This window comes from Camelus dromedarius, chromosome 17, assembly GCF_036321535.1.
Source record: "Camelus dromedarius isolate mCamDro1 chromosome 17, mCamDro1.pat, whole genome shotgun sequence".
Taxonomy (NCBI): Eukaryota; Metazoa; Chordata; class Mammalia; order Artiodactyla; family Camelidae; genus Camelus; species Camelus dromedarius.
In genome coordinates, this window is record NC_087452.1 from 39,304,002 (window position 1) to 39,316,820 (window position 12,819).

At 39.2% G+C, this 12,819-nt stretch overlaps 1 protein-coding gene across 3 annotated transcripts in view; it reads left to right on the top strand.

The window, feature by feature from the left end:
- The window catches only part of ULK4 (unc-51 like kinase 4), a 449,508-nt gene that overhangs the window by 144,119 nt on the left and 292,570 nt on the right, over nucleotides 1-12,819 (top strand). For all 3 annotated transcript variants that reach the window (XM_064496686.1, XM_031470033.2, XM_064496685.1), the window contains exons 28-29: nucleotides 5,803-5,854; nucleotides 5,954-6,098. In XM_064496686.1, the coding sequence (XP_064352756.1) occupies nucleotides 5,803-5,854; nucleotides 5,954-6,098 (197 nt within the window). The remainder of the gene's footprint in view (nucleotides 1-5,802; nucleotides 5,855-5,953; nucleotides 6,099-12,819) is intronic.

Here is a 12,819-nt window from a genome sequence, read left to right on the forward strand (position 1 = left end):
TTTTTTTTTCCCCATGTTTTCTTTTTGGCTGGAATCATTGTATATTTAAGTGAAGATTTTGCCAAAAGGTATGTGGTCCCTTTTTTTGTTAGGATTTTAAAAACAATAATCTTTTCCTGAAAACCATTTATTATTCTGATCTATGTAGTTATTGAATAGAATATAAATAAAATTGATGAAATTGTTCTTCAGTTTTTATATCCCTTGCTTGGTTTGACTTGCTAAGCATGCAGACATTTTCAGTGTAATTTTATTTTTTATTTTCCTGTGCATAATGGATTGCTTTCATTTGATAAAGTAATCAACTGTCATTGTTCAGCAAAAATATGAGTTAAAGGTGAATAGTCAAATAATCTTCCAAGTTTTCTTGTAGTCTTCATTTACATTTTATAAAAAGCATTTTATTTTTCCATTACCATCTTCTGCCCGTTACTTCTTCTCAATGACCATTCTCAATTGGAAAGATTAAATTTATATCATCTTGGGAGACTGCTATAATTGCCTTGGGTTATTCAGAGGAAAACTATGTTAATTATAAAGTTAAATAATATTATAATTAGATTTCTTCTTTTAAAAATTATGAAATACATTTTTAATACAGAAATTTACATTTAGTATGTACTTGAGATTATAGGTATTATTTCAGGATACTTAGTGCTATGCTACCTCTGTCCTTTTCCAAGTTAATTGTTTTATTTATTAAATATAACAAAATACAAATGTAGTGATTTATCCACTCTTTCCACTCTTGAAATCAGATCTGCATTGAGTATTTTTAAATATGTCACATAGAAGCTGAATTGCTGAGTTTTATGACAAGTTCATCTTCAGCTTTAGTTGATTTTGTGAAATTGTTCTTCCAAGTTATAACACCAATTTACTGACTTTCTGTGGTACGTGAGTACCCATTTCCCCCAGTCTTGTAAGATCTTGGTATTACGTGACTTGGTAAAACTGGATTTGTGTAAATTGGTATCTCAGTTTTGTGCTGCCTTTAATTTCTCTCATTATTAGTGGAACTGAATAGTTCTGTTGTTTATTGGCTCTTCGGGTATTTCCGTCCGGGTACCACCTGTTCGTGTATTCCGCATGTGAACCCACTCTCAGGTGTAGGGATTGCAGAAGTTTCTCCTAGCCAGTGGCTTTTCTTCTCATTTTGTTTATGGGGACTCGTTTGATACAACTTTTTTCCATTTTAATGTCAGTTTTTTTTTTAGTGTTTTCCTTTTAGTTTGTACTTCTTAGGTGTCATTTAAAAAACCTTTCCTACTCTAATATCACAAAGCTATGTCTCATTTTCCTTTAATAACTTCTCTTTTAACTGTTAGATCTTTAAGCCTCCTGTAACTTGTTTTTACCAAATAGATAGCTAAATTGTACCTGTACCTTTCGATGAGTAGTCAGTGTGCCCTTCCACTGTTGGTAGTGTTCTCTCTGTCACACTGACTTCCCATGTGTGCCTGGTTGTAGGCTCTATCTTCTGTTCCATGAATGTCTTTGTCTGGTCCTGTGCTTATATGATCATCATATTTATTTTCATCCTAGTAAACCTGGAAACTTGGTCAAGTGAATCATTTCTGCCTCATGCTTTTTCGAAAATTTTCCATTATTCTTGACCCTGTACTTTCCAAATACATTATAGAATTGGAATGAGGGGGTTCATGCAAACCTTGTTGGAATATTTATTTGTATGATACTGAATTACTGATTAATAATTGGCAGAGAGTTGACCTGAGGCCTCTTGTCAGCAACTGCTTTACCTTCATTTATTTTTTCTCTAACTTACAGATCTGAGTATCTGACCTATGTCATCTTCCTTCTCTCTGAAGAACTTCTTTTAACACTTCTTGCAAGGCAGGCCTACTGGCAAAAAATTTCTTTAGCTACTGTTTGTGTGAGAAAATCTTTATTTCTCCTTTTATTCTTGAGGGATAGTTTCACTCAGAATTCTAGGTTGGTGTTTTTTTTTCCTCTCAACACGTCAACACGTCAAGTATTTCACTCTAACATGATGTATCAGGTACAGTGAACTGAGATAAATGAGCCATTAGTGTGAAGTTTTGTTTCTCTGGCTAGGAGCCTGGCTGTGTGTATTGTTTGCTGTAGCCGTAGGTTTCAGAGGCTACAATTCTTTATGATGTCCTTGTTTTGTCTCTCATGTTTTTGGGTTTCCTTAATAACTGCTTCTTAAATAAAGCCTATGTCTTACCACACTCTGAGTTGTAACCCTGTGTTATTACACAGGAGCGCTGTCCATGTTGTGATGAGGTGTGGTGGGGCGGGGGTAGCATGCCATGGTCCCTATGATTAGGTCTCGTCTCTTTTCTGAGCCTGTGTGCCTGGGCTGTGACCCTCACAAATGTGTTTCAGTGCACCACCCCCACCCCCAGCCAAATCAGTGAGACAGGAAGGCTTAGAAGGTTCAGCAGTAGGGTATTTTTTCCCCCCAGCTCAGTTAGATTCTGGTGAAACCCCAGTAGGTTAGGCTTCTGGTAAAAGTCTCTCTCTCTCTTTAATGGTGACATATTTTTTGTTGTTGTTTGCATTCTTTTTTTAATTGAAGTGTAGTCAGTTTACAATGTTGTGTCAATTTCTGACATACAGAATAATGCTTCAGTCATACATATACATACACATATTCCTTTCCATATTCTTTTTCATTATAGATTACTACAAGATACTGAATACAGTTCCCTGTGCTATACAGAAGAAACTTGTGGTTTACCTATTTTACATATAGTTGTTAGTATCTGAAAATCTCGAACTCCCAATTTATCCCTTCCCACCCCCTTACCTCTCTGGTAACCATATTTGTTCTCTGTGTCTGTGAGTTTAAAACAATGTCTTTTGAGTCCAGGCCTTTGTTAAGGAGAAAATAATGCTCTGCACATATTTCACAGTGGTTAATTTTCCTTTCCTCTGCCAGAAGCATGAGGGGATTTTTTTCTCTGATCTTCAGCCTGAGACTCTGGCAGGGCTCTGGTAGGCAGAACTTCTGGGAATGTGGGGGCTCCACTGTGGCTGGGCCTCCAGAAGCTTTCTTCCTTCAGCTCGGGCTCTGACAACTAGTCAGTTACCCTTTACATTTCTGTACTACTTGCTGGCTCCAGTGGTGGGTTCTGCTCCTATTAAGCTATCATTCTCTGTATTTGCCTGTCTCTTTAGTTTTAGAGGGTAGCTGGTTTGCCCTGTGATTTTAATTCTCTGGTATATCTGAGAAGAGTTGTTGATTTTCAGTTTATTTAGCTTTTTTCTTTTCTTTGTTTAAATGGAGGAACGGGGGATTGAACCCAGGACTTCTGCATGCATGCTAAGCTCACACTTTACCAATGAGCTATTCCCCTCCCCTATTTAGCTTTTTTCTTGTTGTGAACATGGTTGTGACAACTTTCAAACTTTTTTCAGAAGTCCATCAATGACCCTCATACCTGCAAGTATTTTATATATTTTTTTCTGTAAAAATCATGATATCATAGGTACTTTAGAATTTTTATTGCTGTTGTAGATGGTGTCTTTTTCCAATTATGGTATATAGTTGGTTGTTGTAAGCATACGGGAATACTGTTGAGTTTTGTCTGTTCATTTTCTGTGCAACAGCCCTAATGTTTTGAATGTGCTTGATGTTTTTCAAACTTTTTGAGTTGGACACGTCAGTGATTATCTTGTTGAGCACGTTGATAGGTGTTGGTAGTGGGATCTATTTCTTTCCTTTGCATAGTTCTGGCTTTCGAAGTACCTGGGAATTTAGAGTCCTCAAAATTCCTTAGTAAAGCTTGTGACGCAGGCACGCAGCGTGCTCGGTGCGCAGGCGCCGGCGGCGGCGAGTCGGCGGTTTCCGGTTCCGCCGCCATTTTTCCCTCCGACGAGGCCAGGGGGCTGGGCAGTAGACGCCGAGAGACAGGTCTTTGTGAAGAGCCTGATGGGCAAGACCCTCACCCTCGAGGTTGAGCCCTGTGACACCACTGAGAATGTCAGAGCTAAAATCAAAGACAAGGAGGGCATCCCACCTGACCAGCAGCGTCTGAGTTTCGCGGGCGAACAGCTGGATGAGGGCCGCACCCCGTCAGACTAGAATATTCAGAAGGAGGCCTCTTTCCCTGCACTTGGTGCGTCGTCTGCAAGGCAGCATCACTGAGCCTTCCCTCCGTCAGCTAGCCCAGAAATACAGCTGTGGGAAGACGATCCGCCGCAAGTATTAGGCTCGCCTGCACCCAGGGCGGTCACACCCGTAGCCTGTGCCCCAAGAAGAAGGTCAAATAAGGCCCCTTCACCGGCTCCTCCTTTGCCCATAGGGTGGCCTCCTGCCCAAGTCCTATGGCCCTGGGGCCTCAATAAAGTTTCCCTTTTGTCGCCTGGGGGAAGAAATTCCTTAGTAAAGCTTGATGTCTTTGCTTTGAGTGATGTGACATCTATGACCTAATGGGAAAGGGTAAAGAAGACATCTGGTTCTTAGGGTTCTTGTACGAATACCTAAATGTAATACTGTGTTTAAACTTAGGACCTGGAACTGGGTAACACCCGAGTGTGGAGATGTTTACCTTTGTAGGGCATCGTTTAGTTGGCTTGCATCGCAAGGGGCTGTTGTTGGGGCCTTTCTCTTTCAACCATCGTGGAGGCCTGCTGGGAACAGGGTTTGTAAAATGCCAAATATGTCTGGAAGGCTGTGGTCCAAAGCCATCATTACTAGCCATGAGAGAAGTCTCTGGAACCAGAGGAGCACACAGCTCTTCTTAAACTTGAAGGTCTTTATAATCGAGACAAAATTGAAGTCTATCTAGGCAAGAGATGGGATTATGTGTACAAGACAAAGAACAACACAGCCAGCTCCTGGTAGAAAACGGAACAAAAGCAGAGTAATCGGGGGAAAGGCAACTTGTGCTCTTGGAAACAGTGGCATGGTTTGTGCCAAATGTTGAAGCAACCTTCCTGCTAAGGCCATTGGATGATCCATCTTTGTAATGCTGTATCCTTCAAGGATTTAAACTTACTGAAAAGTAAATAAAAGTTGCGGGGGAAGGGCGTTGTTGGGTTGGGACAGCTTCTCCTGCCCTTTTGTCAGTGTGGGAAGAACAAACATGCATGTCAGGATCAGGAATAAATTCAGTAATAAATAAGAGGAATTTTTCTTACTGTCACCAGAATAGTTCACCAGATGAGATAGTAGTTTTCAGAATTAGATTGTGGAAGTGATTTGTCCTTTGTCATCCATTTTCGCTTGGGGGTAAAGTGTTATTTGGGAGGAGATTTCAAACTATATTTGATCATTCTTTGACATAACTAGAAAGTCGTAGAGGTGGTTTGTATAATGGATTCACATCTTTTGAATCTGTTTCTAAAAATCACCACGATTAACTTGTCATAGCTTTTTGATGTATTTGCTAAAACGTGAGGATTATGTATCTCTTTTTTCTCCAACATTTTGATTGCTGTTTAGTTTAAACTTGAGTAATGATTACCAGCTTATATATATTAATTTGATGATTTAATGTCAACCCATGCCAACCAGTTTTTGTATTATATACTGAAGTTCCTTTCATAAACTCTGAAGACTTTGATAAATTACTGTTTTGATGATCATAATGTCACTTTGACCTGAGGACTTTTTCAGAGTTAAATGAGCTTGGTGGTTTATTAAATGTCATGCAGAGTTTAAGTGCAGGATAAATTTAGCTGTTGGTTTGTTTTTTCTTTTCTCCTTTGCTCTGTTGTTTTGTGATTCTGTCTGTGTAAAAGGCATAGAGAGTGGTGGATAGCAGTTTCATGTTGCAGTCTGAACCAGGTCTTTTATGTCTTTTCTCTTAGGTGGTTGATTATATCCTGCCACCCTTGGTCTCCTTGGTTCAAAGCCAAAACGGTAAGTGTGACCACATCAGTGAGAATTCCATCAGTTCCACGTTCTGTTTCCATTCTGTCTCCGTGTAGTCACATTCTTGGCATTTCTTTTCCTTTCAAGTGGAGTGGAGACTCTTCAGCTTGCGGTTGCTCTCAGAAACCACGTCCCTGCTCGTGAACCAGGATTCTGGGGATGGCAAGAAGGAAGCGAAGGTCAATTCTGACAGTAGTCTTCTGGCTCTCATTAGAGATGATTTGCTTCCCCAGTAAGTCCTTTGTGCTACACTCGAGCAGACAGGTGTAGGGTGTCCTGGGTGCTTCTGTCCAAAGAGGTCCAGTGATGGTGGCGGGGTCTCACCACTGATGGGGGCTGCATCTCAGTGTCGTTTTATTTTGTATGTGTGCTTATGCTCTCACCGTAAAAGAGGTCTACAAAGAGAGGCAGTAACTACTACACTTGCTGCGTAGGGCCCGGGAGAATCTCAGTCCATCTTCAGAAACATCCATTTAGATCTTTATCTGTTTTCTACAGGGCACATGACTGTGAAGCTATGCAGAATAAAGGTGTGTGTGGCAAGAGGGTTAAGGTTTATTGTTGAAGGTCAACATTACAAGACTACTGGAACATGGAATTGGGACTTTTCCTGTACCTACTCAGATATAATAGAGATGGAAAGAAATCTGCCCCAGACTTTTGGAATGGAAATTAAGTTTAGTTATAAATAGGAATTTTTTTGGGTAGGGGATGGTGGCAGAACAGAGGATTAATGAACAGAAAGGGGCCGTTTTTTCCTTTTAGCCCACTCCTCACATAGCAAACACACAGTAGGATGACTGCTGAGGGCACCCAGTGCAAGAAGATTGAGCTCTAAAATAACGCTGAATTTGATCAAACAAAAGAAATTGAAATTAAAAAAAGAGTATGCCACATACCACTATTACAAAATTAAATGTGGGATTGTGTGTCAGGCATTAACACACACGCCTGCTCCTGCTCCATCAGGGCCTGGGCTGCTGTCTGAGTCAGTTCAGCAAGTTTTCAAGGTCTGCAGGCCCACCAAACACTCCCCACTATGTGTGGAACTTCTCAAGATCTGTTCTCTTTAAAAAACATTTTCCCCTGCAATACAGAAACCAGATCTAATTATATTCTGAAACACTCAACCAGTCCATGTTGGTTTAGGAAGATAGATTTTATGTAGCCAGTGTGTGATGGCCCTTCTCCCAGCTAAGGGGGCTCTTCTCTAACTGACTGGAGCTTGATCCGTGATGGCTGGTTTTACAGGGGCAGCCCCTTGGTTCTTTTTGCTTCCCGTGCTTCTGCACCTGGTTTCAGGGAGACTCCTAGTAATGTATACAGTAAGCATACTTCTGCTACCCAAAGTAAGAAAATGATTATCTATACGAAAAAAATTTTTAACTTTTCTGTGCGGAGCTTTCTCAGGGCTGAACTGTCAGTGAATATATTTCTGGTGGCATTTGTTACGTATGAGTGTGGACACGTATGGTATGTCCTTGATGTGGGTAAATACAAGATTAGAACCTTGTCTCATAGGATTACTTAATGCTTTCAGTGCCATCTTACGCTTCTTAACTATTTATAATCATATGCATCTTTCTCACAAGAAAATGCCTAAAAATGTGGTTTTTGTGCAGTGTGATTTTTAAAAGATGGGCTTTGGATGTCTGCTGCCCGACAATTTGTACAGAAGCGTTTTCAGGAGCCAAAAGGGACAGGATTTCCTCCAACAAGACTTCTCAGTTCAATGGCAGTTTGTTAACACCTATGCAAATTTGATACAAAATTTCATCATTCCTGAAGTCTGCTCACTTTTGGAACAGCTTGTGAAATAAGAAGTATTAAATCTATAACTGAGTGCTCCTCTTTTATTCATTGGAGCTGTAATAAATAATATATATTTACTTTTATGTGCATTTTTACCTTTTCCATAGTTGAGGAATTAAAAAGGAAAATAAAAATGTAAACCACATGGCAATTCAAGAACAAGCATCATGTCGATGAGTGCAGGTTTTTATTAAGCTGTTTGAAGTGTGCTTTGGAGAATGGTACGGGGTTTATTGGGATGTAGTGTGGACTGTTTCCATACTTGTGTTCTGATTTTGATGGGAAGTGCGGGTCTTGGGTCTGCATTTCATTCTCTCATCCTCAGCTTCCTCATTTATAAAGTGAGGATAATTGTACCTAATTCAGAAGATTCAGAAATGAGGACTAAAAGGGATACTTCTTTGTGAAACACTTAGTACAGTCTGTGGGACATAGTGCAGTCTTGACAAATGTGTGGCATTACTATTAGTAGTAGCAGGTACATTATTATAATCTCTCCTATTAAACTTTACAGTGAAGGTTGTAATGGTACAATAATAGTATATACTTCATAGAAGTGAAGTGGCCATTAAATAGATAATGATGATTGTGCCCACCTGGCACATATAGTAAGGGCTCAATAAGTATTGTGTAAAAATTTAAAAAAAAAGAAATATAAATAATGCATTCATTTATCTTTGATACTGGAAAACTGGAAACCTTGGCAAGGAATTTAGTCTGAAAATTTGAGGATAGCTCTTGGTAATTATAAGTTTAGCAATGCTGATAATGGAAAATGCATGTTCTTCATTGAGTATGTAAATGTAATGGCTTAAGAATTAGGAAGTTTCTAGAGCTTACAGGAGCTGTATAGCACCTGCTTCAATTTGCAAATAGACATATTAATGTTGATACTTTAAATGTTGTTAAAGTTTTAATCCTTCTTTGACCTTAAACAAAACTTTGGATAAAGCCAGAGTGAAGGTCTTTTCATGTCCCCGAGCCTGCCCCACTTTTCACCTGTAAGTGTTCAGTTAGTTAAGACAATTTTATTTGCAAACAGTAACACTTAACTCTAACTTGAAAACAGATTATTTGCTCACATAACTGAGAAGTCAAAGACTTGCGCTGATGTTAAATGCAGCTGGCTTCAGGGGTTTGAATTAGGTCTACAGCACCATGTGGATGTGTCTTTCTCATCATCCCTCCTCTGTCACCATCTCTGTGGCTTTATTCTTGGAGGGGCTCTTTCTACATGATAGTTAGAAGGCTTCTGGACGGTGATCCTAGGGAGAGTGCATGTCTTTTCTAATAGCTCTGGCAAAATTTTCAGGAGGACAAGAATTTAATCCTGTTAAATACCATGTAATATGTGTCTTCCAGGTGATTATCAGAACTGCTGTGTTACATGAATGAAAACTCAGTTGTAAGAAGAAATATTTTATTAAAGTAAATACTGTTCTCAAACAGAGCTAATAGGATGTACATATATATATATATATATAGAGAGAGAGAGAGAGAGAGAGGGAGATTGATTTATTCCAAGGAATTGGCTTACATGATTATGGAGGCTGAGACATCCTAAGAGCTGCAGTCTGCAAGCTAGAGTCCCAGGAGAGCCAATGATATAGTTGCAGTTTGAGCCCAAAGGCCTGAGAACAGGAGAACTGATAGTGTAAATACCAGTCTGAAAGCTGAGAGGCTGGAGGCCCAAGAAGAGCTGATGTTTCAATTTGAGTCCAAAAGCAGCAAAAGATTATGTCCTGGCTCAGGGAAATGGGGCAGGAGGAGTTCCCTCTTCCTCGACCTTTTTGTTCTATTTTGGTCTTCAACTGATTAGATGAGGCCCACCCACATTAGGGAGCGTAATCTGCTTTGCTCAGTCTGCTGACTCAGAGTTTAATCTCATCCAGACACACACTCAGTGATACACCCAGAATAATGTTTGACCAAATGTCTGTCAAACGCTGGTGCCCTGTAGCCCAGTCAAGTTGACACATAAAATTAACCATTGCCACATCTATTATAGGCATGAATGAAGGGCTTACTGTTTAAGTTGTGAATATCAAAGAACTGTTGTCTCTTCTCAGTGTACATGCTTTGCTTTCTAAAGAGATGAACTTCAGTAACAAGTATTTTTTTAGTGCCTTTTGTATGTGGAGGATTATATGAAACCATTTATAGAGGGATGGTATTTGAGTTACACTTTGCAACCCAGCTATGATGGGTAGAAAAGGAGTGGGTACTCTGGGCGAGAACAGGCTAAGCAAAGTATGAAAGAGGCAGAGCAGTGGGCAGTAAGCAGACCAGCCTGTTTCCATCTTCACATCAGCAACAGTGCGTCAGATCCCTTCATGCTGGCCATGGCTCTGACCTCTTCGTATGCCACCAGCTTGAGAAAACTGTTGGTAATACTGGTCATTGGTCATCTGAATCTTGTGATGAGAGTACATTTGTATCCAAATCTTGGCCCTGCCATTGACTTGGTGTGTGCCCTCACTTCCTTCTCCCCTACTTCCTTTCCGTTTCTCCTCCTTTCTTCAAGATAGTTGGAATGCCAGGAACATAACTGTTACCTGTATGATTAATGAGAATTTTTTTTTTTTTTTGGAAAGAACGATAAACCACATCTACTCATAGAATTACCATGATTTTTTTTTCAGCAGAGAGACAAGATTTAATTTTAAAGGCTCATGCAGAAGAAAAGAGGCAGTATTTAATGGAACTGAAGCCCAGAGTGACTTATTAAAGTCAGCACCCCTCAGAAGTTTTATATCAAAGTTATTATCAATGAAATCTTAATACGCAAAAGTAGTCTTCTGCCGACTATTTGAACTTTTATTTTTCTGACACTAGTTACAAAAGGGGAGGGCCTTGCTCTTTCAATATTCAGCTGTAAATGGGACTGAAGCCTCCACTCAGGAAACACACCACTGCTCATCTTAGGAAGAGGACATTTTAATATTCATACAAATGTAAATAATGTAATTTGTATACATTGTGTGGTTGTTCATATGAGGTTTAAAATCCTTTCTCTTCTCTCCCTCCTTTCTTTCTTTGTTAATTAATTCAGTTAATAAATATATACAGAGTGACTTCCATGTGCTGGGTACTCATGGTACTATGGTGTCAAGACTGAATCCCTACCCCTCAGTGCACTTTGCCGAATGGGTAAGACGAAACAGTAAACAAATACATGATTTCATTTAATTATGAGTGCAGTGAAGAAAAATAAAACAGAAAACAGTGTAAGTGAAATAGAGAATGATGGTAAGGAAAATGAGAGCGGGAGGTCTTTATTTATTTAGATAGCACACTCAGGGAAGGCTTTATGCCAGGTAGCAAGCCCTGGGAAAAAACGTGCTTTGCAGTTTGACTTTGGGAGACTGGAACTACTTTGCCAACCTGTATTGTTCTATTTTCATATTTTCCTTTAGCTTTGAGTGTTTTGTATTGAAAAGAGATCATGCTGATATAAATGTGTTTACACTGTTTTTATGACAATAGGGCATTTGACATTTCTCTCCTGGGGAAAATGAGTGCTGCCTGTTCTTTATTCTTTTTTCTTTTTTAATAATTCTCTTGTGACCTGTACAGTCATCGGGGCCCTAATGACTTCATAAACTATTAAGGCTTTGTTTTTTAGAGTCCGAGAAAGGACTGTATTCTTGACAAATTAGGATTGTACTTCCTTTTAGAAATTTGAAGTTATAAATGGATTTCATTTGTGGCAACACACTGTAGGGTTATCTGTCTCTGAAATAATATCCAGCAAAAGTCACGAATTTGACTACCTGATTTGTATGTTGGTGGCTCAGAGGACATCCAGATAATTCTGTATTGCATCTGTCTCCTTTAATTACAAGTATGCTAGGTTAAAATAGGCATGAACTTGGCCATCTTTGCTAGGAATCAGAAGATAAAGAAGTATTTCATTTTTGGCCTTTCCTTAGATAATTTTTTTTTGCAGGTAAAATTTACTTCACAAATATTTTTGTACTAGAAAGCAAGTTCTGCTTTATTCATTTTACTCAATCCTTTTATGTTTTGAGTGTGTACCTAAATCAGTGCATTTAAGCAGAGTGGTTCTCCACCCCTCCACCCCAAATCCCCCACCCAGGGGTACAACTACAAGAATCTAAATTGGGATAATTTGGGAGTTAGAGTGAGGATAAATACTTTCATTCCTCTGAATCAGGATAATTCTAGTGCTCCAGTTCTTTGGATACTATTTTGTATACCTTCAGTGTTGCTTTATTGAAGTCATTTTTTAAAAGCCTTTCAGGCCTTCATAATGAAAATTTACCATTGATTTTATCAAAGAAGCCCAGATATTAGGCTTACTATCTGAAAGAAATTATAGTTAACACTTATTTTGAAGTTTCAATCTTTCTGTTACTTAAAAAAATAATATATCTTCCCACCCATCTGTTTATTTCTGTATCTACTTATGTGTCCACCTAACTGCTGATGTTCTTAGGTATCTCTGCATTCACACATGACAGAGGATCACATAGAACTCAGGTCATATAAAAACACAAGGCTGGAAGGTCTCAAGATATCAGCTGTTTATTTGATTCATGCCCTCTCTCAGTTCATAAAATTTTGGAGTTAACTCAAGATATCACCTAGTGCAAATTTTGGAAAAGACTGTACAGAAAATGCCTAAAAGGGTAGGTTGTCTACCCCTTTCTCATAATAGCCCAGGGAGAGTCCTCAGCCATCTCCAAAGGTGGATTTCACCTACACGCTTTTGTGGTTTGGCAGTCTTTTCTTTATCCAACCCCACACATCTCCTTCCATGAAGCTCCTGAAGCCTCACATCCATCCGGCACCATGAGATATGCATTTTAACACTGCCTTCCTCATAGCTTTCCCTTGCTCAGAAACCGTGAAACTTTTAGACTGCAGAAAATAACATTTACAATACTTACCCAGTCTTTCAGGTTTTGCGTCTTGCTGACCATTTTATGTTAATACCTGCCTGCTCCACTCTATGGTTGCTCCACTCCTGGTGAGATTTACGTAGTACTTTCTGAAATTTTCTCCTCAGAACTTCTCTCTTCTGCTACCCCTGGACATCATTTTTTGAATATCTCTATCTATACTTATATAACACTATTTGATTGACTGTCTTGTAATCTACTTATCTACACTTACAT